Source organism: Mirounga angustirostris, unplaced genomic scaffold (assembly GCF_029215605.1).
Source record: "Mirounga angustirostris isolate CCGP_5_RB_7025 unplaced genomic scaffold, mMirAng1.0.hap1 SCAF_2, whole genome shotgun sequence".
Lineage (NCBI taxonomy): Eukaryota > Metazoa > Chordata > Mammalia > Carnivora > Phocidae > Mirounga > Mirounga angustirostris.
This window is the reverse complement of record NW_026991710.1, coordinates 68,411,462-68,437,458: the sequence shown is the minus strand read 5'-3', so window position 1 is coordinate 68,437,458 and position 25,997 is coordinate 68,411,462. Positions and strand designations below refer to the sequence as shown.

General features: G+C 37.6%; 1 protein-coding gene and 1 non-coding gene across 3 annotated transcripts in view; both read right to left on the bottom strand.

The window, feature by feature from the left end:
* ARHGAP24 (Rho GTPase activating protein 24) overlaps positions 1-25,997 on the bottom strand; it is a 511,960-nt gene that overhangs the window by 425,094 nt on the left and 60,869 nt on the right. For both annotated transcript variants that reach the window (XM_045880833.3, XM_045880832.3), the window contains exon 2: positions 3,942-4,141. In XM_045880833.3, coding sequence (XP_045736789.1) covers positions 3,942-4,124 — 183 coding nt within the window. In that variant the 5' untranslated portion in view covers positions 4,125-4,141. The remainder of the gene's footprint in view (positions 1-3,941; positions 4,142-25,997) is intronic.
* Positions 11,646-11,750, bottom strand: LOC123849140 (U6 spliceosomal RNA). The gene has a single exon (XR_006791971.1). It is a non-coding gene; the product is annotated as a U6 spliceosomal RNA (small nuclear RNA).

The window sequence follows — 25,997 nt, the reverse complement described above, 5'->3', positions numbered from 1 at the left end:
CTTCTACACAGAATCATCACTCACTGCTTGGCATTAATTGTATCTGTGTTTTTAGACCATCCAGGGCTTACATGATTATCTGTCCCAATTATAATTTTGCTTACCTGTTTCCCCCACAGATGTGTAGTTTTTAATAACAAGGATAATACGGAGTTTGATTCTCTTTATTGAGTTGAGGAGAAGCTCAGTTAAAGTTTTACTAAAATAAATTGAAAACCTTTTTTTAGGACAGGAGAAACACACATTTCGAGGGTGTTAATACTCTCCTTTTAGAAATGCCTTCCAAGAGAGAGAAAAACAAATCCAGAATAAGTTTATTGAACGTTTTTAGCTGGTTAGGAATACTTAAAAGGGTGAATTTTTCATTTCATTAGTTATGTTCCCTCCAGTAATAATGAAATAAGCCTCATCAAAATATATGAAGGCCAAGGGCATTCTTATGCTTGAAAGCACCAATATTGAAAATAAACAAGCAAGAAGTAGTTCTGATTGAAAGCAAATCTAAAGAAAAGTTAAGGATTTAGGAGCAGGCAAAAAGCAAAGCTGAGGGAACACTGGATCAAGAGCAAGGAAATCTGGTTTTTAGCTCCTCATCTGCCAGTCATTAACAATATCCCATGGCCAATACACACATATATACACCCACGCACATGTGTGCACGCGCGCACACACACACACACACACACACACTATTCATCTGTAAAAGGAGGGCATTTATAACAACTAAATATTTTTTTCCCAGTTTTAACATTTTTCAAGATGTTCAATTGTTCTTCATTGAGATGATTCTTTAAAAAGATTTACTTAATGTGATTTAAACTTTGTTGTCATGAAGTGATTATGATTTAATATATTAAGTTATGATTTTGAGTTATGACTTTGATATATGAGGTTGAGAATGGTCGATACTATTCACAGCACCTGGTACTGGCACTGCCCTTCCTGGCTATAGATACCTTTCACTGACTGACTCACTAACTCATTCAAAAATATGCTTCAGAACTTACAATGTGCCAGGCATCTACCTTCACTTAAAGAAACTCTTTTTTTTTTTTTTTTTTTAAAGTAGGCTCACACAACACAGGGCTCGAACTCACGACTCTGAGACCAAGACCTGAGCTGAGATCAAGAGTTGGGTGCTCGGCTGACTGAGCCACCCAGACACCCCAGAAACTACTTCTAAGTAAGGAATTGGCCATTCACAGGCAAATACATGGTCCTTAAATTTACTAAGTGCCCTCTAATACAGAAATGGTCAGTTTTTAATCTGATTCTTTGTGGATGTATTTCAACACTACCGTAAAAAATTCAAATTAAAAAGCACAATGTCAAAACTCCTGGTGTTTGAACTGCCATGAAAGATGATATAAAAAATAATAATAATTCAAAGTTATTTACTCCCTATCTTTGAGGAGGGGAGGGGCAGAGGGAGAGGGAGAGAGAATCTTATGCAGGCTCCATGCCCAGTGTGGAAGCCAGACACGGGGCTCGATCCCACAACCCTGAGATCATGACCTGAGCAGAAATCAAGAGTCATGACACTTAACCGACTGAGCCACCCAGGTGCCCCTACCCTATATTTTGACTGCTTTATTAACAAATAATATTTGGAAAGAAAATTAAGAAACTTTTTTGGGGGAAATAACAGTAGCCTGTCTTTGGTTTGTATGAGAATTAGTACTTTCTCGTCAACAGAACTCTATTTTGTTAAGTTTAGTTATTATAAGTTTAGAAACACTGGTAATATAATGATATCAAAATACAACTTATCTTAGAAATATTATGAATTAAAGTGATTTTTATTTTGAGGCAATTTTCATTAATCAGAATTTTTTGCATTTTCTTATTTATATTTCCAATTTATTAGCAAAATAACTATGCTGCACTGAAGACCATGTGTAACTATGTAGACCTTCTGGGGAACTACACAGAGAAATTACATAGCATAGCCAAGGCTGTATGATAAAATCCTCTTTGAGCAGCTTAGGGCAGAGTTCCTCAGACTGGGGTTCCTGTGCATATTCTCTGACATCTGCAAATTCTCAGATTGTAGAAACAATGAACTTGGGCCTGATCCACTCTATCCCACGTTCATTAGTAGAAGATAACACTAAGCTCACCAAAGAGTCAGAACATTTGTTTGATCTTCTTTCACCATCTTCACACACTCAGCTCCTGAATCCTCTGCTCTTCTTACCCCACCCCCGACACCCTCCCACCCCGTTTAGGGGATCCAGGAGGATCTTACCTAATTAATCTTTTAAATTGTACCCATTGTGGCCAGACTATACCAGAATAAGACTCCCTGGGATAAAACACTGGATCTTACTCATACTTCCATTTTATTCCATGTGTTTCTCCATATCAAAGTCCCCATAGTGGATCCTCCATATTCTGTTTTCTCACATTAACCTGATCCCTTTCTGAGTTTGATAAACACGATTTTATATTCAAGATAATACCATAATGTAATCTATAGTATAAAACAAGGTACAATGAGAAAAGAGCCCTAGAGTATAGGATAAGAGAAAAAAGACTCTATTGCTTTGCCTCTAATGCCCATACAATCTTGGTCACATTGCCTCCTATCACTAAGCCACAATTTCTGCATCTGTAATGCTAATCCCCACATTCCCCACTGGTTTGCTGTGACGAATGCAAGAACTGGTATGGAAATGCACCATTAACTGTCATGATATTTTTATTAATCCTTATGGGATACACTTAGTAACTTATTTATGAGGTCTTTGGCTAAGGATATATGAGGTTGGACTTACTTGGAGGCAAATCACGGCACCACTGTCTAATATGGAGTAATGCATATTATTCCTAAACCTTGGTTTCTTCATGCATAAATGGAGATAATCCTACCTCATAGGATTATTTTAAACATTTCATAAGATAACATATATAAGTTCATAGTCTAATGCCTGGCCCTGATAAATAAATGCTTAAAAAGTGGTAGCAATTTCAAAAAATATTTATAGGATGTGCATTTGTTGCTATTTTTTTATAATTCAACTAGACAAATGAGAACTTTGTGAAATTATAATGTCTGAGAACGTAAAATACTAAAGCAGAGCCCTGACCCAAATTCCTAATTAAGTTCTTGAACTTTAGCACAAGGGAAATAGCCTCAAAAACATACCACTGGGGATGTTTATGTCATTCAGTCTATAATGTTTCTTCTTTCATTTATATGTCCTATAGCTATAGATGAAGGGAAAACACACTGGGGATCCTTCAGGGGGTATCTCCCTCTGATGATCACAGCTAGGAAAGCTTTTTGTAGCTACAGGAAGAGCTGGAGATTTTTTCCTCTCACTCACTGTAGCCTAGAGATTTGTGGGTGAGAAAATGATAAGTGAACAAGCAAATACAAGGCCACTAAGGAACCACAAAAGACACAACAGCGATTCCCAGAAGAGTATATTGTGCATGCTGATTGGATGTATCAATGTTGTTCCATTTAGCACCATATCCATATTTTATGTGAGTTAAGGTGGAAGGAAGCCCCCGGGAACTGATTGCTGAAGGTATCTCAAAAATTACTGCAAGTTGTGTTTATAGTTTTCCTTCAAATCTGTGCTTGTAACTGACTTCTAAGAAAAGGAAAGATGTTTTGGCTACAATATATAGCTTCTAGCAGATGTCCATTAAAATTTCTCATAAGGTAAGTATGCCTGAGGGACTCAGACATTCTGTTCCAGTTTAGTAAAAGTCAAAATTAATATTAGACAAGTATGATTAGCCTCTTGGCCTCAATTAGCGAGTCCATCATCTTGAACCAAAGTAAACAATGAGAAAAAGTGTGAAAGATGCCAATGAACCGAAGGGGACCAGGGAAATTGGGTTGACCTCAGACTCCATCAGTTTCTAGCAAACCCCTCTACCTCTTGGCTTGCTTATGACCACAGTGCTTTTTATTTTCTCTTACTTACCAAGGGCTTCGTTTCATCTTCATCTTTGAAATAATAGAGCTGATCTCCCTTGAGCACAAACCAGCGAGTATGCCAAGTCTTGACAAAGCCTCCTTGCTTCCTCAGCCACCCGCACTTCATGGCATTGTTCCGCCCTTGGCCTTGTTGGGGGCTCTCGGTGGAGTCATTGTTCTCCTCCATCATCAAGCTGATGAACTTTCCTATTTAGCAAGCAAGAAGAAAAAAAGGAAGAATAAAGTACTCTGACATATTCAACTCCCTCCTAAATCACTTCTGTCCCTTAAAAAAAGCAGGAAGAGTGAAAAATGTATATTAACATACTTGCCAAATTTCTAGAAGCAAACCACAGACCTGACAACAACATGCCTGGGAAAAACTTGGGGAAAGTTTGTTGTGTCTTCCTTTAAGGAGTTAGTCAGCTGGGTGATAATATTCCTTTCTTCCTAAGTAGAACTAAAGAATGGGAAAGTTCTAAAGGATAAGTGTTAAGAAGCAATTTTTGAAAATAAACTAAAACCACCAACAAAAACATAATTCTCATGGTAATGGGCCTCTGTGTCTGGTTGCACTGATTGGGGCCTGCGTGTGCAGGCCTGGGATTATCTGAGCAAACACTAGCCGGACACATGTTAAAATTTAAAGGGACTATTTTTAAAACCTCAATGGAAGACATTTGCTTTACACATGTGAAAATTTCTCAAAATGTATCTGCTCCCCATTCACCCAAAGTATCCCCTTGAGAGTTTCTTTGGCTGGTTGGTCAGGAATTAGTGCAGCTGAAAAAGTCTAGGAAACAAACAAACAAAACCCTGCTTGGCCAGTTGAGTTTCCTTCAACTCCAGGAGTGAGTGGTGCACTCCAGCTGCACGAAGAAGAATTTTCAAGGTTACATGTGAAGGAGCCTAAGGTCACACACACACTATACATAGCAAGAAAATGAGTCTATCACAGAAAATACGAATCGACAGGTGAGAAGTGAAAGTGTCTCTGTAACAACAGAGGAAGTGGCTTTCCCGGAGAGCAGGGGACCTGTGGTTACAAATAAAAGACATTTCCTGTCCCTGAGGCTTCCGGCAAAGGCTTCCTGATGTTTCTTTCTAAGCACTTTTTCAGGAAGTGAGAAGTTCAGACTTTACCCTGTGTCTCTGAGGAGGATAGGAGAATACATATTAATTCGTAAAACAGAGAATATTCCTGTTTGGCATATTCATGCACAGAGCTCTTATTTTTTTCTGCTTGATTTCAGAAAACAAGCTGTCCTTCTGTAGTCTTTATTTCCACCACTAATTTTTAACATGATTCATGATTCTCCCTGCCTACGTCTTCTATAAGTACAGAGAAATCACCAAGAGCATCATCCACTGAACTCTTGGCTTTAATGCTTATATTTTCATGACTCCAGAATACATCAGAAAGTATTTTAATAGTACTGATTGTAACAATTCATTAAAACAGGAATGAAAACAAATTATATCATATCCCTAAGAGAAAATAATACCACAACTATTGCAGGATGCATAAAATTAAGTTTTACTAAAGTAACCATGATTTTTATAGAGGAGGTATTTTTTAAAAATATTTTATTTATTTATTTTAGAGAGAGCAAGAGAGAGAGCATGAGCGGGGAGGGAGTGGCAGAGGGAGAAGGAGAAGCAGACTCCGGGCTTGACCCCAGGACCCTCCCGGGACCTGAGGATCATGACCTGAGCTAAAGGCAGCCACTTAACCGACTGAGCTACCCAGGTGCCCCAAAAGGAGTTTTAGTATTTCTACAGAAATCACATGGTTCAAATTCTACCCTTCATCTTTAAAATGAGAATGCTGGGTTGGATCATTTCTAACCATGGTCCCTGAGAAATTTCAGCACTCTGAAATCTACCGCCTCTGTAGTTCCATAAGGATAAAGACACCAGATATTATCAACACCTAGGACAATGTCTGACATATGGTGAAGCTCAATCAATGTTTGATGAATTCATAAATTTTGTAATGGGTTTGGTGCTAGATATCTAAAAGTGAATATGATCGCTCTCTGAAACCTGATCCTGACCCAAACCCGATCTTAGTAAGTGGTACCATGATATACCCAGTTAAGGGAGAGAAAAAGAAAGAAAAAAAAGTGGGGAAAAAAAAAAAGTGATCATTTTTGATTCCTGACTCTTCCTCATCCTGAATATCAGAAGATTATATATCTCCCCCAAATATTTCAGATCCATCCATTTGGCTCCATCTCCACCACCACTCTGTGACCCAAGCCACCCTTGTCTTTGACTAGAGGGTTCTAACAGCCCTCTGACTGGTCATTGCTTCCATTTTTAACCACAAACACAAACATATGCTCACACAATTTCATTCTCCACAAAACAGCCAAAGTGAGCTTTTAAAAATTTAAATCAAATAATGATTTTCTACTTTTCAATTTTTAGTGGGTCCCATTGTACTTATTTTAAAAACTTGGGCTTTAACTATGACCTGTAAGGCTCTGAGTCATTTGGCACCTGTTTACTGATTCATCTAACCTCATGCCACCTCCTCGTCATTTCCCCCACTCCAACACACGTGCATGCGTGCGCGTGTGTGTGTGCACGCACACACACACAGGCTCTGATGTAAGCAACGACACCAGCTTCCTTTCAGTTCTGGAAACACCCAAGCCCCGTTATGCCTTGAATCTTGATACTTGCTGATTTCTGCAGTGGCTACTCCATCTCACGCTCTTTACATACCTGACCCCTTCTCATTCTTTAAGTCTCAGCCTATACACTTACGAATCACCCAGTGAATCAGTTCCCCTGTTGCTATTCTCCGTCACTCAACTCTGGCCTCTGTCTTCCTGAAACTTAACTAAATTGTTATTTCTTTAGCTGTTCACTGCCAATTATCCTTCCAGGAGACCATAAACTTCACAAGGTCAAGGACTTGCTTTTCCTCACTATAGTATACCCAGTGCTTTTAAGAGTGCTTATTTGGTATTCAGGAAACAATTGTTGAATCAATGAATAAGCTATGTGACAACCACAATAGAATTCCTACAAATAATATTTTGAACTTCCTAAATTGCATTTAATGCCTTAAAGAAGATTGTATACTTTAAGACCCTGATTTTTTTTTCCTTTAACATAGAAGACGTCAATTAACATGAACATTGTACTTAAACACAATGTCAAAATCATCAAACCTAAAGGAACCTGAAACTGCCTTTCATGAAACAATACAATATTCAAAATTTACACTTTTTAGCCTTGGCAGGAAATACATGTAATCAATTGTGGTTTAGCATGAAGAAAAATACAGTTTATTGAAATTCTCAGAGAATGATTTAACTGAATTTCCACTGGGAAAGTACTTTCCCCGTGGTTAGGACATGGCAGCTGAGTAGTACAGGAGATTACAAAATAGAACTCTCAACTTAAGTGTTTAGCAAATCCATATAACAATGACAACACAGCAATAACATAAATAAATGGTTACTCTAAACTAAAATAAAAACAGAACTGATAAGTTAACTGGTGTCTTCAAATCAATCTTAGGAAAAAGCTTTAGTAATGATAACTGTGCCAAGCTGGGGCTTAGGAAGTTCCCATCATTTGATGGGCTGGTAGCTTTGAATTATTTTTCAGTGGTGGAAACTGGTTTGTGTATCCTTTTTGCAATCAGATAGGCTGGGAATGCAACAGTATTACATGGTGCAATCAGAGATGAAATTCATGCTCCTAGCAGAATTTTCTAAAAGTCAAACAGCACACTCATAAGTACTTATATATGTGACTTCATTTCAACAGAGATAAATAAACAAGCACAGAAACAAAAACAGGTACAGAATGTGATATGCCATAGAGTTGCAATAGCATATTGCATGACTACAGGACTATATGACTACATATGTTCAGCAAACACGAGAGAATGACAAAGGAGGGAGCTCGAGAGAAGGAGAAGGGAGAGAGAACAACTTGGATAGCATGACAATTCCACCACATGGCCTCTGTGACACTCAGTGAACGCGTGCTCCCGGGACAAGGGGGAGGTGCCTTCTTGCAGCCATGGTCCTTTCCCTCAGCCTCTGGTGGGGTGAGTCTCTCACTGTGCAAATGTGGCCCCAGAGTTTCAGAGTACACGTGATTTCACACCGCGCGGTCCCTCAACACCAACAGGTACTCCCATTGTTCCGTCAAAGAACAGTGATTTGTTCTATTGCTAGGGCAGAAAACAAAAATAAAACTGGCAGATTTGGTAAAATGCTGCAATTTGTGAGAGATTTATGTGACTTTCAAGAGTAATTTTGTTCACATCAAATTGTCACCTTTGGGGTTGACATGAGAACCTGATTCCTTTGCAAAATGAATGTGATTTCACTGTATACCACATATAACTACAGATAGTCAATATTTATCAAATTCTAACCTTTTTTTTTTAAAGCTGTTCTGTAGCTGTTGCTAACATGATGGTTTGTCAAGCAGTAGTATATTTTATTGGGCTGTATGTCTAAATGCTAGCATATAGCCTTTCTATAGGTAATGGTTCACACAACAAAAATATGCACACGGAATGAAATAGTGTATGTGCATATATGAGTGCATACACACGCATGCGTGTGCGTGTGCTTGTGTATGTGTGTGTGTGTGGATGGGTATATATGCATTGTTGTGTATTCTCCTTAGTGAAGAAAATCCTGAAAGGCAAAATATTTATTACAGTTTTTTCTCTCATTTAAAAATGTTAAGTTCCTGGGTCCCTGGGTGGTTCAGTCAGTTAAGTGTCAGCCTTTGGCTCAGGTAATGATCCCAGGGTCCTGGGATCGAGCTCTGTGTCGGGCTCCAGGGAGCCCACTTCTCCCTCTCTTCCTTGCTCGTGCTCTCTCACTATCATTGTTGCTATCTCTGTCACTCTGTCTCTCTCTCAAATAAATAAATAAGATCTTTTAAAAATATATATATATTAAGTTCCATGGCACTAGAAGACATGTACGTATATTCTTGCAGATCTGACATTCTTTGACAAAGCAAAAAATAAAATAAAATAGCTCTGCCACAGGATGTTAATTGAACAACCTGATCATGGGATATGTCACAGTTAGTCTATAAAGTTATAGGTTTATTTTAATTTTTATTATTTCCCAGAACATTTCTTCCATAACTGCAATTGTTTGCCTGATTTAGAACTTAAAACTCTTTTTAATCTTCTAAATGTTTAGGTAATTTCAGACTTGACATTTCTCTCTCTCTCTCTTTCTCTGTCTCTGTTGTTTTCTCTCCATGAGAAGGCACAGGGAAAGGCCATATGAGCACACACCGAAAAAGTGGCCTTCCGCAAGCCAAGAAAACCTTTCCAGAATCTGACCATCTTGGCACCTTGAGCTCGGACTTTCAGCCTCCATAACTGTAAGAAAATAAATTTCTGTTGTTTAAGCCACCCAGTCTAGGATAGTCTGTCATGGCAGCCAGAGCAGATTAAGACAATGCATATTTACAAAAAAATACACAAGAAACACTTGAAAGAATTAAACCTTAGTAGCTTGGGGTAAGGTTAACTGCTAACAAAAGAAAACTAGTGAGTGAAAACTAGTTCAGCCTCTGGCCCTCGCTCTGCAGCATACCACCTCTTCCTTGAAGAATGGATCAAACTGCGGTGCTTACAAGAGAATCAGTGCTCTAAGTCCGAGAATGCAGGGGATCTAGTGTAGATCATTTTTTAGCTCCAGGATAAATTCCAGGAGCCTAAATCTGTTTTTAGAAAGCAGTTTCTTAAAGTACCTCGAAAAGAGCCTGAAGTTTCACAAAGGGTTGTTCTCATTGCCTGGACTTCGTGGATAACCTTTATTCATCCTTCAGCTCCTCTACAAAGGCTTCCCTTTCATCCCCAATCTGGATATTTCCCTTCCATGAGTTCCCACATCACTGGGAATAACCTTTATTTCATGTGGGCCACATGCTTACTACTCTTCAGTCTTTGACACCGTAACACATTGTGAAAATGGGCTCCCTGTAACCCCCCAGACTAATTGCATATACTGAATATTCAAAAGTTTGTTGAATAAATGTCAATAAATGAAGGAATGTATGCATGAACAAAACATCAGTCTTTGGGGACTACTAGAATTGGCCCCAGAGGCCTCAAGGCTCCCCAGAGTACAGTGCAAAAATCCTAAAACATTTCATGTTCCTGAACACCAGAGCAAAGACTTCAATCCAAATTCTCCCACCTAATGCTAACCCTTTAAGTTTTTAGTAGTTTAAGGCTAAACCGAACTTCGGAAACTCAACAGTGAGCAAAGAAAACTTCCATTTGTCTCACTGGATGTTACTCTTAATTATAATTTGAGTTAAAAGTAAAGAAACATTTCTTCTTAAAACTCAAGAGTTTATGTGTGAAGAAAACAAAGGAATTAAATAAAATGCAACGGCTATGAATATGAAGTTTAAAACAGTCACCAAAAGAGCATACCTGGGGGAACTGTAACAGTAATAATTTTATAAATGTGCAGTTCTTTTCCTGAGGAAACACTAAATATCCTATTGCTTGATTCATTTGAAATTAAATTGTCCAAAACATCAGAGAATAGGCAATACTAGAAAAAGTATGTGTATGTGGGGGTGGAACAGGAATATCAATGTACATTTTATATTTTAAGCTTCAATATTTCCTTCATCATTTGGTGAGAAATCAAAATGATTTAACAGGATGAATCATTTTTTTAAAAAGCCCTCTTAAGGGGTGCCTGGGTGGCTCAGTCAGTTAAACGTCTGCCTTCGGCTCAGATCATGATCCTGGAGTCCCAGGATCAAGTCCGGCATCGGGCTCCCTGCTCAGCAGGGGGTCTGCTTCTCCCTCTGCCCCTCACCCTGCTCGTGTTCTCTCTCTCTCTCTCACTCTCTCTCTCACATAAATAAATAAAATCTTTAAAAAAGAAAAAAATCCCTCTTAAGTATTTATTTTGTTTTTGTTGTATGTTGAATGCCTCACACTCTAGAGAGAATCTGCTCACTCTTTAGGGGGTTTTAAATTAGACAGGGAGAAAAGTACATACTTTTTCATAATTTTAGTACATACTTAGATGTGTCCTCCACCACCACATCACTATTTGAGGGATAAGTGGGAAAAAAAAAAAAAGAATCATTGGAATTCCCAATGCTGATAACCTGAGTAGAAACAAAAATCAAATCAAAACAAATACTTTACCATCAATGGGATTAAGAGAGAAATGACAGATATATGGCAACCATACAGATACTCTTCAAGCTTACAGCAGACATTATTAATTAATCATAGTTCTCTTTCCTGTGGAACCTAAAATCACCCCCAGATGCCTTCTCAATACAACACTGTAGACAGCCACAACCCATCAATCATACATGAAAAGGAGAGGGAGACTCTAATATAAAAGAGAAATCCAGGTGCTCTACAAAAGAGAATGACATTTGAAATGGGAAAAGAAGAGAAAGTCAACTTCTCCCCCCCCTTCCTTTTTTTTTTAAATTGAGATACAATTGACATAACATTATATTTAGTTTTACATGTACAATGTAATGATTCAATATTTGTATACATTGCAAGATATTCACCTCAGTAAGTCCAGTTAACATCCATTAGCATGCACAATTACAAAATTTTTTCTCATAATGAGAAATATCAGAATCCACTCTCCTACCTATTTTCAAATATGCAATGCTATATTATTAACTATAGTCACTGTGCTGTAGATTACTGAAAAATATGGAACACGTCATGAGCCTGTATGTCTGTCTACACAGGGACCATGTTAGCTTCTCTGTATTACTTCAATTTTAGTATACGTACTGCGGAAGCAAACACTGAAGTCAACTTTTCTTAATGGAAGGAAATAATAGCTCACTGAGAGCTTTAAGACAGCAACTACCATTGTGTCATATAGCCACAAAGAACAAAGAAAACAGATCTTAAGTAGGGAAAAGGTAATAGTAGTTGGATGTTCCTATTTTATAGTAATCCAACTTATGACTAGATCCCTAAAAATAGGATCAGAAAAAAAAATAGGATCAGAAAGCTGAATTTATAAACATCTCAATTTTCAAGCTTTTGTGTGTCCCTTCCCTCCCTCCCTCATTGCTCATTAGTAAAACTTTGTTTTGAAAAGCTGTCTCAAGGAACCATGAAGTTGTCCACACCTAAATCTGAAAAGTAACGGGATTATAATACCCAAATGATGGGAGAGCAATGGCAGCAATGAAGGAGGGCTTTTGTACACAGTGGAAAGAGCAGGGAAAGCCAAGCTGAACCAAGGAGAATGTTGAGCAAGACAGTCAGGGTTGCGGGGGGAGGGTAAGCTGGGTCCTCTCCACAACAGGGAAATAACCTCAGGGTTTATCATTTGTAGAGCTCCTCCATCTCTGTCCACTAATGATCACCTTTTTAAGCTTAGATAAAAGCCTGTATGAAATACTACTTTTCATGTCAGATTCCTTTAGTGAGTCCAACCCAGGAAAATCAGATATGTTGTCGATTACATTATCATTTCAAGGCTCTCCGAGGGGCCAACTTCAAAGAAAATACAAGTAGGGAGCTTTGGCTGAGATAGTCATTTGTCTACAATGAAGTCTCAGGTTTTCTTCAAACGCAAGCCTTGAGGTACTTAATGATTTCCAATAAGGACCGCTGCTTCTTTGTCAATTAATCCTGTGTGGTGAACATCATCAGCCTTGCTTTATAAGCTCTGGAAAATTACTAAGTACTCTGAGTATATAAATCTTGTCCTAATCACTGAACCACAGTTCCTCTCCCGGTGGTTTATTATATTGAGGTACTGACAATAGAATGTTTTCATTAGAATTTGAAGAAAGTGGAGGGATGTCACAGTGAAAAAAATCTAACTGCTATTCTACTTTATTCAGCATCATTCACATTATGATGGACTTTGATGTGTTACACTTTGATCTTGGATGAGGTATCCTTATGCTCATATAATCTGAACACACTTTAGTTCTTCAAAATATCAAATTAATTTACACTCTAGTTTTAGATAAGCTGAATTGAAACCTAGCTTTGCTTGCCCCTGAATATATTTAATTAGCAGTTCAGTGAAAGATAACTAAATCCTAAGCTTAAAAAAAAAAAAAAAAAAAATTTTTTTAAAATAGGAAGCTTGGCAGGACATATGCTATCTGGAACTCCCCGAAGCCTATCTTTGCAGAGCTGTCCTTCCCTTGGGCCATGTTGTTTTCAGTTCAAGGCCACAGGGTAGGCCTGGATGCGATTATGCAGAGTTCCTGAGCTACCCCCCCACACAAACAGTGACCAGCCTAGAGAGTGGGCATGTGACTGAAGCAGTTCCAACTGGAGTCCTTCCTCAGGACAGTTATAGAGACACTGGAAGGATGATGAAATTACCTTCTGTGGGTTCCAAGTTGAGCCAATAAATATATATGTTGAACACAATGGAAAGCCAGATTTCTCACTGATGGTAGAGAGAGTTACGAATACGGAAATGGGAAGAAAATAATGTATCCTGTGGTTTGAGATTAGAATTAGAGGTATCAGTATGGACTCATAGTTTTTATTTTATTTTTTAATAAAAATTGTATATATTTAAGGTGTACAATATGATGATTTGTGTACATATACATAAAAATGATAACTATAGTCAAGCTAATTAACATATCAGCTCAACAGTTACCTTTTTGTGTGTGTGATGAAAGCATCTAAAATCTACTCTCGGGGCGCCTGGGTGGCTCAGCCGTTAAGCGTCTGCCTTCCGCTCAGGTCATGGTCCCAGGGTCCTGGGATCAAGCCCCGCATCGGGCTCCCTGCTCTGCAGGGAGCTTGCTTCTCCCTCTCCCACTCCCCCTGCTTGTGTTCCCTCTCTCGCTATCTCTCTCTGTCAAATAAATAAATAAAATCTTAAAATAAATAAATAAATAAATAAAATCTACTCTCAGCAAATTTCTAGTATCCCATAAAGTATTGTTAATTATAGTCATCAGGCTATACATTAGAACTCTAGATGTATTCATCCTAAATCTTCAACAAAGCAGGAAAGAATGTCCAATGGAAAAAAGACAGTCTCTTCAACAAATGGTGTTGGGAAAATTGGACAGCCACATGCAGAAGAATGAAACTGGACCATTTCCTTACACCACACACAAAAATAGACTCAAAATGGTTGAAAGACCCAAATGTGAGACAGGAGTCCATCCACATCCTAAAGGAGAACACAGGCAGCAACCTCTTAGACCTCAACTGCAGCAACTTCTTCCTAGAAACATCACCAAAGGCAAGGGAAGCAAGGGCAAAAAAGAACTATTGGGACTTCATCAAGATAAAAAGCTTTTGGACAACAAAGGGAACAGTCAACAAAACCAAAAGACAACCAACAGAATGGAAGAAGATATTTGCAAAGGACATATCAGATAAAGGGCTAGTATCCAAAATCTATAAAGAACTTACCAAACTCAACACCCAAAGAACAAATAATCCCATCAAGGAATGGGCAGAAGACATGAACATTTTTCCAAAGAAGACATCCAAATGGCCAACAGACACATGAAAAAGTGCTCAACATGGTTCGGCATCAGGGAAATCCAAATCAAAACCTCAATGAGATACCACCTCACACCAGTCAGAATGGCTAAAATTAACAAGTCAGGAAACGACAGATGTTGGTGGGGATGTGGAGAAAGGGGAACCCTCCTACACTGTTGGTGGGAATGCAAGCTGGTGTAGCCACTCTGGAAAACAGTATGGAGGTTCCTCAAAAAGTTGAAAATAGAGCTACCGTATGACCCAGCAATTGCACTACTGGATGTTTACCCCAAAGATACAAATGTAGGGATCTGAAGGGGTATGTACACCCTGATATTTAGAGCAGCAATGTCCACAACAGCCAAACTGTGGAAAGAGTGTCCATTGACAGATGAATAGATAAAGAAGATGTGGTATGTGCACACACACACACACACACAATGGAATATTATGCAGCCATCAAAAGGAATGAGATCTTGCCATTTGCAACAACGTGGATGGAACTGGAGGGTATTATGCTGAGCGAAATAAGCCAATCAGAGAAAGACAAGTATCATATGATCTCACTGATATGAGGAATTCTTAATCTCAGGAAACAAACTGAGGGTTGCTGGAGTGGTGGGGGGTGGGAGACATGGGGTGGCTGGGTGATAGACATTGGGGAGGGTATGTGCTATGGTGAACGCTGCGAATTGTGTAAGACTGTTGAATTACAGACCTATACCTCTGAAACAAATAATACATTATATGTTAAAAAAGAAAGAAATCGATAGTAGGAAGGGAAAAATGAAGGGGGGGAAATTGGAGGGGGAGACGAACCATGAGAGACTATGGACTCAGAAACAAACTTAGGGTTCTAGAGGGGAGGGGGGTGGGGGGATGGGTTAGCCTGGTGATGGGTATTAAAGAGGTCACATTCTGCATGGAGCACTGGGTGTTATATGCAAACAAGGAATCATGGAACAACACATCAAAAAGTAATGATGTAATATATGGCGATTAACATAACATAATAAAATAAAAAAAAAGAACTCTAGATGTATTCATCCTATATAACTGCAACTCTGTACCCTTTGACCAACATCTCATGGTTTTAAATACATAGATGCAAATATATAGAAACAAATGGAGACATATGTTTACTGCTGTCTGCTGAGAAGGCCTAGAAGTAATAATACACCAGTAGCAAGGAATGAGTATATCTACTGTCCAGATCTTGACTTCAAATACCATTTCTTTGAAATGGAATAGTGGCTACTTGGATAAAAGTTGATTCCAGGGCTTGGTCAAAAAAAGAACAAGATGAACCTAAAATAATATGTGCCAGAAAGTAAGGAAATACTCAGGTAAGATGGGAAAATAGCAAAAGGACACAGGAGCTAGTTTAAAATCACTGGCCAAAGATAGGACAATTTAAGCATCTGAATGAACAATACTAACAGATGACACCTGTAGAATAAAACAAGAATACATGGGGACACCCGGGTGGATCAGTCAGTTAAGTGTCTGCCTTGGGCTCAGATCATGATCCTGGGATCCTGGGATCCAGTCCCACTTTGGGCTCCTTGCTCAGCGGGGAATCTTCTTCTCCCTCCCCCTCTCCCTCTGTCTTTCCTCCCTGCTTGTGCTCTCTCTCTCTCTCTCTCTCAAATAAATAAATAAAATCTTAAAAAAAAATACATGAGTTTTATTGATATAAGAGATAGATGAATAGACAAATAGATAAATAGAAGTGAGAAATCTCTTTTTTTTAGTAGAATGTCAATAAATAGGAAAGCAATAATAAAGTTGCAAATTATCAATGGATACAAAAATTAGTGGGAAAAAGGTTTGTTGGGGAAAAGATATTTATATAATCTCAGAGAATCTCCCACAAATTAGTCATTATTTAGAAAGGGTAAAACAGTAACTTTCCTGAGGAGAACCCTGGAAGACCCAAAGTGATCAAAGTTTTCATCATCAGTGTTAGAATAAGCTGACATCATGTGCCTCCTGACATAATGCTCAGAAAAGGACACATTATTTATCATTTCTGTCATACTCCTGCCAAAAATACATAACCTGAACCTAATCATGAGGAAACACTACACAAGCCCAAACTGAAGGACATTCTACAAAATAATCAGTCTGTATTCTTCAAAAATCTCAAGGTACAAAAAAAAAAAAAAAAAAAGACAGAAAAAGGTAAGAGATTATTCTATATTCTCCAGAATAGATCACATACTGGATATTTTTTCTGGCTCAGGATCCAAGCCAGGAACAAGCCTGTGTTTAGTTGTCACTCATGTCTCTTTAATGTACTTTCATTTGGAACAATCTCTTGCCTTTTTCTTTTCTTTTTTTTTTTTTAAGTTTAAAATCAAGTTAGTTAACATACAGTGTAATATTGGTTTCAGGAGTAGAACTTAGTGATTCATCACTTGTATATAATACCCCAGTGCTCATCCCAAAAGTGCCCTCCTTAATGCCCATCACCCATTTAGTGCATCTCTCCATCCTCCTCCCCTCTAGGTCCCTGTTTGTTCTCTATAGTTAACAGTCTCTCATTGTTTGCCTTCCTCTCTGTTTTTATCTTATTTTATTTTTCCTTCCCTTCCCCTATGTTCAACTGTTTTGTTTCTTAAATTCCACATATAAGTGAAATCATATGGTATTTGTCTTATTCTGACTGACTTATTTCGCTTAGCATAATATGCTCTAGTTCCATCCACATCATTGCAAATGGCAAGATTTCATTCTTTTTGATGGCTAATATTTCATTATATAGGTGTAAATTTAAATATAAACTGGATTAGATTAGATTATTGTATCAAAGTTAAATTTTCTAATTTCAATTATTGAGAATTGCAGTTATGAGATCATTGCAGTTGCTCTTAGGAAATGAACACTCAAGCATTTACAAATGGACAAAATGTCTCAAATTTATTTTCAAAAATATTCAAAAACAAAATCATAAATAAACAGATATATAGATGGGATGACAAGCAAATGGAACAGAATATAAACAGTTGGTGAATCTGGGTAAAGGGTATTTAGGAGTTCCTGGTACTATTCTTGTAACTTTTCTGTAAGTGTGAATGCATATCAAAATAAAAAATTACACAACATATATAGCTTAGTATAAGAAGACACAAAGGAGAGGCAAATTCTGTTCTTTACTGGACTACCACCAGCAGGTTTCAAGTATGCTATTATAATTAAAAGGGTACTTTACTAGAAGTTAGTAAACATGCTTCAGAATTAGTTACCTGACCTTGAAAAAATCATTTGATTTTCTCAGCCTCAGTCCTCTGATCCTTGAAAACAAAAGGCTGAATGAACTATTTGATATCTAAAATTTCTGTTAATTCTAAAATATTGTGATTCTTCTGGGTGCCTGGGTGGCTCAGTTGGTTAAGCGACTGCCTTCGGCTCAGGTCACGATCCTGGAGTCCCGGGATCGAGTCCCACATCAGGCTCCCTGCTTGGCGGGGAGTCTGCTTCTCCCTCTGACCCTCCCCCCTCTCATGCTCTCTCTCATTCTCTCTCTCGCAAAAAAATAAAAATAAAAATAAAATATTGTGATTCTTCAAAATGGTCTTTTAATAACATTGTACTTCCAGAAGTGACAATGATTAGTAGGAAAAATTTTCTGGTTCAGTTACAATTAATACTTCTAAAGATAAAAGGGCAATAAATAGAGTAGAAGTCCTGTCTATTCCTGGCTCTTTATTGAATTGCTGTGCTAGTTTAGCACCTTATTGTTTTATTTGAAAATGCCACGCCTTAATTTAGAAGATTATACAAAACATTAACTACCATTGAAAATCTGTATATGAAATTCTCTCCACTTTTATTTCTTTTTAAGATTTTATTTATTTGAGAGAGAGAGAGAGCATGGGAGCAGCGGGAGGGGCAAAGGGGAGGGAGAGGGATAAGCAGACTTCCCGCTGAGCACAGAGCCGCACCTGGGGCTTGATCTCACAGCCCTGAGATCACGACCTGAGCTGAAATCAAGAGTTGGCTGCTTAACCGACTGAGCCACCCAGGCACTCCTACCTTCTCTTTACTTTCCAATAGAAATATGACTTTTACTTGCTTAATAAATAATATAGAGGGTTCACATATGCTCAGCTCACTATTCTAAGTGATAATATATATACACAAATACGTATGTGCATATATGTGTATATGCTTTAATTCTCACAACTCTGTGAAGTAAGTACAGTTATTATTTTCACTTCACAGATAGGGAAACTAAGGCACTGGAAGATACCTACAGTCCTACTCCTGACAAGTGGCTGTTTAAAAACAACCATGCACTTGAACCTAGGCAGTGTGGCTGTAGAAACTATGTTCTAACCAACGCTCTAAACTGCTTCTCAAATATTACATAATAAACTCTAGCAGAGGCCCATGAATTCAAAGCCCATGAGAAAAAGCGATCTAAGTAATAAAACTATTTTTTACGCCAAAATCAAATATCGAATACCTAGACACACATATATATCCATGTGTCCATATGTCTATATGGATGGATATATATATATATATATATATCTCCATGACTAGTAAAGATATATATATATATATATATAAGACTATGTATAATAACATTGATATCTATATATGTATCACTAATATATTTTTATTCTGATATATAGTTCGAGTTTTTACTTTTAAAATTCTCAATTCTTGGGATGCCCGGGTGGCTCAGTCAGTTAAGCATCTGCCTTTGGCTCAGGTCATGATCCCAGGGTCCTGGGATCCAGTCTCACATCGGGCTCCTTGCTCAGCAGGGAGCCTGCTTCTCCCTCTGCCTCTGCCACTCCCCCTGCTTTTGCTCTCTCGCTCTCTCTGACAAATAAATAAATAAAATCTTTAAAAATAAATAAATAAAATTCTGATTCTTGGCAGACCCTTCCACATGAAACTTTGGCCACGTTGACCTGCTGCTCTTGTTCCTTCGGCAGCTTGAAAGCAGTCAGGTGGAAGAGCTTAGAAGCTGCCACGTGTCCGTTCTTGGCAGAGGCCCGCAAATCAAGCCCAGCCATGCTGCGGCACCCTTGATAGTCTCAGCCCAGGGGAAAAAAGAAGGCGGCTCGTGGGCTTAGTCCTTTAGGAAGAGAAAATTAGCAGTGAAAGTGACAAATTCATTTTTGCCTTTAAAAAAGGAACCAGAGAGCACAGTGTCACTTTAGTTGGAAAAGGACAAAGTTATTAACTCCTAAGAATTTTATTACAGCATGACTAACACATATTCTCTCACTCCAGGTGCCAACATCTGCAGTCACGTGCTTAGCTCAGTAAGGCCTCACCAGACACTGGAAAATTACTCATGCAAATCCCAAGCTTACCTTTCATGGGAAAAAATGGGGGGTTGGGAGAAAAAATAAAGGTGAACAACTGTTAAGCAAGCATGCTTTTAAATGACAATGGAATTATCTGAGAGAGAGAAAAAAGACAGGCAGTCATGGCAACAGTAGGAATTGGAATCTATCATATTTTGACATTTCTAACACATTATCTTGCAAGTAATAATAATCATCATCAATATTTATACATAGGGCTTTTCATAAATCCCATATAATCCATGTAATTTCATATAATCTTGACAAACAAAACTTAAGAAGTATGGCTAATGTCCCTGGCACATATAAGATCCAAGAGGCTAAGGTGACTTGCTCAAGACATAAACTAACAACTATCTGAGCAGTTATTTTTTTACTCTGGATTGTAAAGAGTTGTTTTTTTTTTGTTGTTTGGGTTTTTTTTCTTGCTTTTTTCCCCCCATAAAATGACATTGCTGCATATTATACTATCACCTTATACAGGCCATCACATTTATTACTAGAATTCCTAAAAAATGAAGGAACAAAGTAGTAACAGAACAAAGTGTAGGTACTTACATATTTTTTATATCATAGCTTAACATTGTTATAAAAACTCATAAGACAATATTAACAGACCCTTGAGGAAATACTCTAATAGTATTTATTTCTCATAAAGCTGCTTTAGGATTTCAAGAATTTAAACATAAAATGAAAACACATAAAGGGTAACATAAAAATTCAAGTATTAGCACAACTTAAATTATAATCTCAGAGTAAAAAGAAACATGAAACAAATGTAAGGATTGTAGAAAATTCTGCTTTCCGACATGGTTATGAAATGTAACATTCAAGTTAATCAAATATGAAGTCTCATCATATCATCTTTTTTTAAAATTTTTTTATTCTTATGTTAATCCCCATACATTACATCATTAGTTTTAGATGTAGTGTTCCATGATTCATTGTTTGTGCATAACACCCAGTGCTCCATGCAGAATGTGCCCTCCTCAATACCCATCACCAGGCTAACCCATCCTCCCAGCCCCCCTCCCCTCTAGAACCCTCAGTTTGTTTTTTCCATCGTCTCTCATGGTTTATATCATCTTTTTTTTTGACTGCTGTCTTTTGTAACATGAATAGATGGCCAATTTCCAATTAATTAGGAACAAAATCATACTTGTCAACAAAACTATTATAAACACAAATCAGGCTTGCTTTGAGATCCAGAAGCCATTCTCATAATGCTTTAAGGTCGTTTATCAGGATTTTTGTCATTAACAGAACGCAAAATAATCCAGATTCAATCATTGTTTTCTCTTTCCCAGCTATACCAACAGTGATGGTATCATTCTTCCTGCTCCCCAAGAAAATATTCTTTTTTCCCAGCCTTCCCCATTCCCTGTCTCCTAACTAGCTTTGTTCTGCTTTCGCCACCAAGCCTCTGCCTCACATCTAGATGACGACGTCATTCCAACCCCTAATTTCGTGCTTCTAAGGGCCCTTCTCTCAGTGCCGCTGCCAAACTGATTGTTCCAAACATTTATTTTATATGGTCCAGAACATTCAACAGCTGCCGACTGCATAGCGCATCCTGTTTAAACTTAGCTCCTTTTCAAGGTATTGTAATCTAACTCGGTTTACTTTCCCAATTTATTGTTCATTACTCCCCCAACAAATGCCTTATGAAGCAGTCACCCAAGCCTGTGTCCTAAATTTAACCCAAACACACAATGCTATTCTTACCTCTTTTGGGACTTACTACAACTAAAGTCATCATCATCAACATCAACATCAACATCAACAGCGCACACATATATTACTTAGTATGTACCAGGCAATGTCATAAGTGCTTTATACATTTTAACTCACATAATCCTCGAGGTAGATGCTGTTACCATCCTCACTTTACCCAAGGTCCAAAGCAGTCAAGTAACTCAAGCGAGGTCACACAGGGAGTAAATAGTAGAGCCAGAATTCAAACCAGGCAGTTTAGTTTCAGATTCTACGCTCAACCACTATCTGTATGGCCTTTCCATTACCCATTTATTCAATGTACTCATTGTCAGTAACATAATTAGGTATTAATTATTTCACATATGTTACTTGTATCTCTTTCATGAATTATAAAATTATACCAAGTGTTTTATTTCTTTTAGAGGCCCCTGAATATTAGATATACAGTTAGCCTGAAACAAGTATTAATAAGGGAGACCATTTTATTCAAAGCATAAATATTATAAAAGGCAAAGATTCAAGAATTATAATTAGTCAAAAGGTATAGAACTAAGCTTCCTCTCACCAACAAAATCTTCTGAAGCAGGACTAGCCCGCGGCAAGAGCGCTGAGAGGATGAAGAGTGGGGTGGGTGTGGGCTGGGCGGTGGCTGTTTGAGGATCTCTACATTGGAGGGGCTATAGGACAGCTTTCTGCTTGGGGGAATGATTAGAGACTCAAAGCCTTTGAAACTCTAGTTGTCAAACAAGTACACTTCCTGGAGGAAGGTTAAGTTTCAAGGATGCTTAAAATTAGACAAGTCACCTCTCTCACTTTCAAATGAAGCATAAAACTTTTTAAAAGAAAAATCTCTTATTCCTGGAAGTACATATATAAAATTCCAAGACTAGACATTTGAATAGACTCTGGTTTCTTTTTAACAGGAGACTAGGCCAGACCTTCTATACTCTTACATACTTTAAAGAAGAGAAGAGACTTATTCTTCAAGGTCCACCTCAAATGTCAACTCATCTGTGACGTTTTCTTTGGCATAATTAATCACTCCTTTTTCTGTACTATAATAGCATTTTATGAATATCTCTATTGGGTTACATATAATAACTACTACTTAGAAAATGTGATCTTGGGCGCCTGGGTGGCTCAGTCGTTAAGCGTCTGCCTTCGGCTCAGGTCATGACCCCAGGGTCCTGGGATCGAGCCCCACATTGGGCTCCCTGCTCTGCGGGAAGCCTGCTTCTCCCTCTCCCACTCCCCCTGCTTGTGTTCCTGCTCTTGCTATGTCTCTCTCTGTCAAATAAATAAATAAAATCTTTTTTAAAAAAAAAGAAAGAAAATGTGATCTTGATTTCTAGACTGTTACCAACCCAAATGTACATCAACAAGTGAACATAAATCAATTTGATATAATCATGCAATTAGTACAACTCAGCAACAAAAGGAACTAATTATTAATTTGTGAAACAACATGGATAGTGTTCAAAAACACTATGCTAAGCTAAAGAAACCAGACACAAAAGAATACATACTGTTGACAAGAATTACAAAAGATTTGAGATTGCATGCAATGTGTAAGGTTATGTTTCATGTTTGCTGGCACGAGACATGAGACTGCTGGGTCAAAGACAAAGGATTTTATTACTCACAGCAATAGGATTAGCCAGAATATCACACTTGCACAGTGAGTTGTGTTACAGGTGAAGAAGGTGGGAGCTTTGAGAATCTGAATCTTTTTTATATTTTAAGATTTTATTTATTTATTTGACACAGAGAGAGAAAGCACAAGCAGGCAGAGAGGCAGGCAGAGAGAGAGGGAGAAGCAGGCTCTCCACTGAGCAGGGAGCCGGACGTGGGGCTCGATCCCAGGACCCAGGGATCATGACCTGAGCTGAAGGCAGCCGCTTAACCGACTGAGCCACCCAGGCGCCCTGGGAATCTGAATCTATTATAATGGGCTGTAAGCCTGCCTGACCTGTGCCCCAGAGGGGCACATTATCTTTAGCACACTGGACAATAACAAACCTACCCTTTTCTCAGGAGGAAGACATTACCTCTAGCTTCAAAGGTTATACACTATACCAATACCTTAAGAAAAATAGTCCTGAACAAAAGCAGTCATTACCCCTGCTCACAGAAATGCAGAACTGTGAAAGAGTCATGGAGCATTGTCTCCTATTAATATGTTTTCATTCTTTAAACATTTCTGGAATAGGCAACATTAGTCTATGGTGGGGAAAAAATCAGAACAGTCATTGTTTGGAACCAGAGGTGACTATGACTATGTAGGATCACAAGGGCTATTTCTAAGGTAAAGGGATGTTATATATTTTATATGGGTGATGGTTACTCGGGAGATCAAACTCATCAAACTGTACACATAAAATTATATATAAACTATGTGTAAATTATGTATGTACAATTTGGGTGTGTAAATTATACCCAAATAAAACTGATATAAAAAGAAAAATATGCTGATCATAACCTCTAGACTGCTATCATCTACAAGTCAAGGACTGTGTCTTATTCATCTATTTTACTGATTACTGAGAAGAAATTAGCCGAGTATTCTTAGTAGGTGCTCATAAAATTTGGTTGCATTGAATTATTAATATTGTTTACAATGGGCCTCTAAGTTATATATAAACCTAATGATAATCATATATCAAAACCCACTAATAAATATGCAAAAAATAAAGATAAAGAAATTCAAATATATCACTAAAGAAAATCAGCAAAGCATGAAAGGGAGAAAGACAGAAAGGATCAGAGAAAATCTTCAGAAACAACCACAAAACAAGTAATAAAATGGCAATAAATACACATCTATCAAGAATGTAAATGGACAAATGCTCCAATTAAAAGACATAGGGTGACAATGGATTAAAAAACAAGACCCATCAATATGCTGCCTACAAGAGACCATTTTAGACCTAAAGACACATGCAGATTGAAAGTGAGAGGATGGAAGAACATCTATCATGCAAATGCATATCAAAAGAAAGCCAGAGTAGCAATACTTGGATTGGACAAAACAGACTTTAAAACAAAGACTATAACAAGGGAAAAAGGATACTATATAATAATAAAGTCGACAATTCAACAAGAAGATATAACAATTATAATTATTTGTGCACCCAACACAGGAGCACCCAAATACATGAAATAGTTAATAACAAAAATAAAGGAACTAATCATTAATAATACAATAATAGTAGGGGACTTTAACCCCCCACTTACATCAATGGACAGATCATCTAAACAGAACATCAACAAGGAAACAATGGCTTTGAATGACACACTGGACCAGATGGACTTCACAGATACATTCAGAACATTCCATCCTAAAACAGCAGAATACTCCTTCTTTTCAAGTGCACATGGAACATTCTCCAGAATAGATCACACAGCAGCCCACAAAATAAACCTCAATAAATTCAAGAAGATCAAAATCATAACATGTACATTTTCTGACCACAACTCTATGAAACTGGAAATCAACCACAAGAACAAACGTGGAAAAACCACAAATACATAGAGGTTAAATAACATGTTACTAAACAAAGAATGGGTCAACCAGAAAATCAAAGAAGAAATTAAAAAGGACATAGAAACAAATGAAAATAAAAACACACCAGTCCAAAACCTCTAGGATGCAGCAAAAAGCAGCTTCAAGAGGAAAGTTTACAGCAATACAGGTCTACCTCAAGAAGTAAGAAAAATATCAAATAAACTACTTAACCGAAAGGAGCTAGAAAAAGAACAACAAATGAAACCTAAAACCAGAAGAAGGAAGGAATTAATAAAGATGCGAGCAGAAATAAATGATGCAGAAATTAAGAAAAAAAAAAACAATAGAAAAGATCAATGAAACCAGCAGCTGGTTCTTTGAAAAAAAAAAATCAATGAAATTGATAAACCTCTAGCTAGATTTATCAAGAAAAAAGGAGAAAGGACTCAAATAAATAAAATCACAAACAAGAGAGGAGAAATAGCAACTAACACCACAGAAATACAAACAACCATAAGAGAATATTATGAAAAACTACATGCCAACAAATTGCCCAACCTGGAAGAAATGGAGAAATTCCTAGAAACATATAAACTACCAAAACTGAAACAGGAAAAAACAGAAAACTTGAATAGACTGATAACCAGCAACGATATTGAATCCGTAATCAAAAAACTCCCAACAAACAAAAGTGCAGGGCCAGATGACTGCACAGGTGAATTCTACCACACATTCAAAAAAGAATGAATACCTATTCTTCTCAAAATATTCCAAAAAATAGAAAAGGAAGGAAAATTTCCAAATTCATTCTATGAAGCCAGGATTACCCTAGTTCCAAAACCAAAGACTCCACTAAAAAAGAGAACTACAAGCCAATATCCCTGATGACCATGTATGCAAAAATTCTCAATAAAATACTAGCAAACCAAGTTCATTAATACATTAAAAAAATCATTCACCATGACCAAATGAGATTTATTCCTGGGTTGTAAGGGTGGTTCAATATTTGCAAAT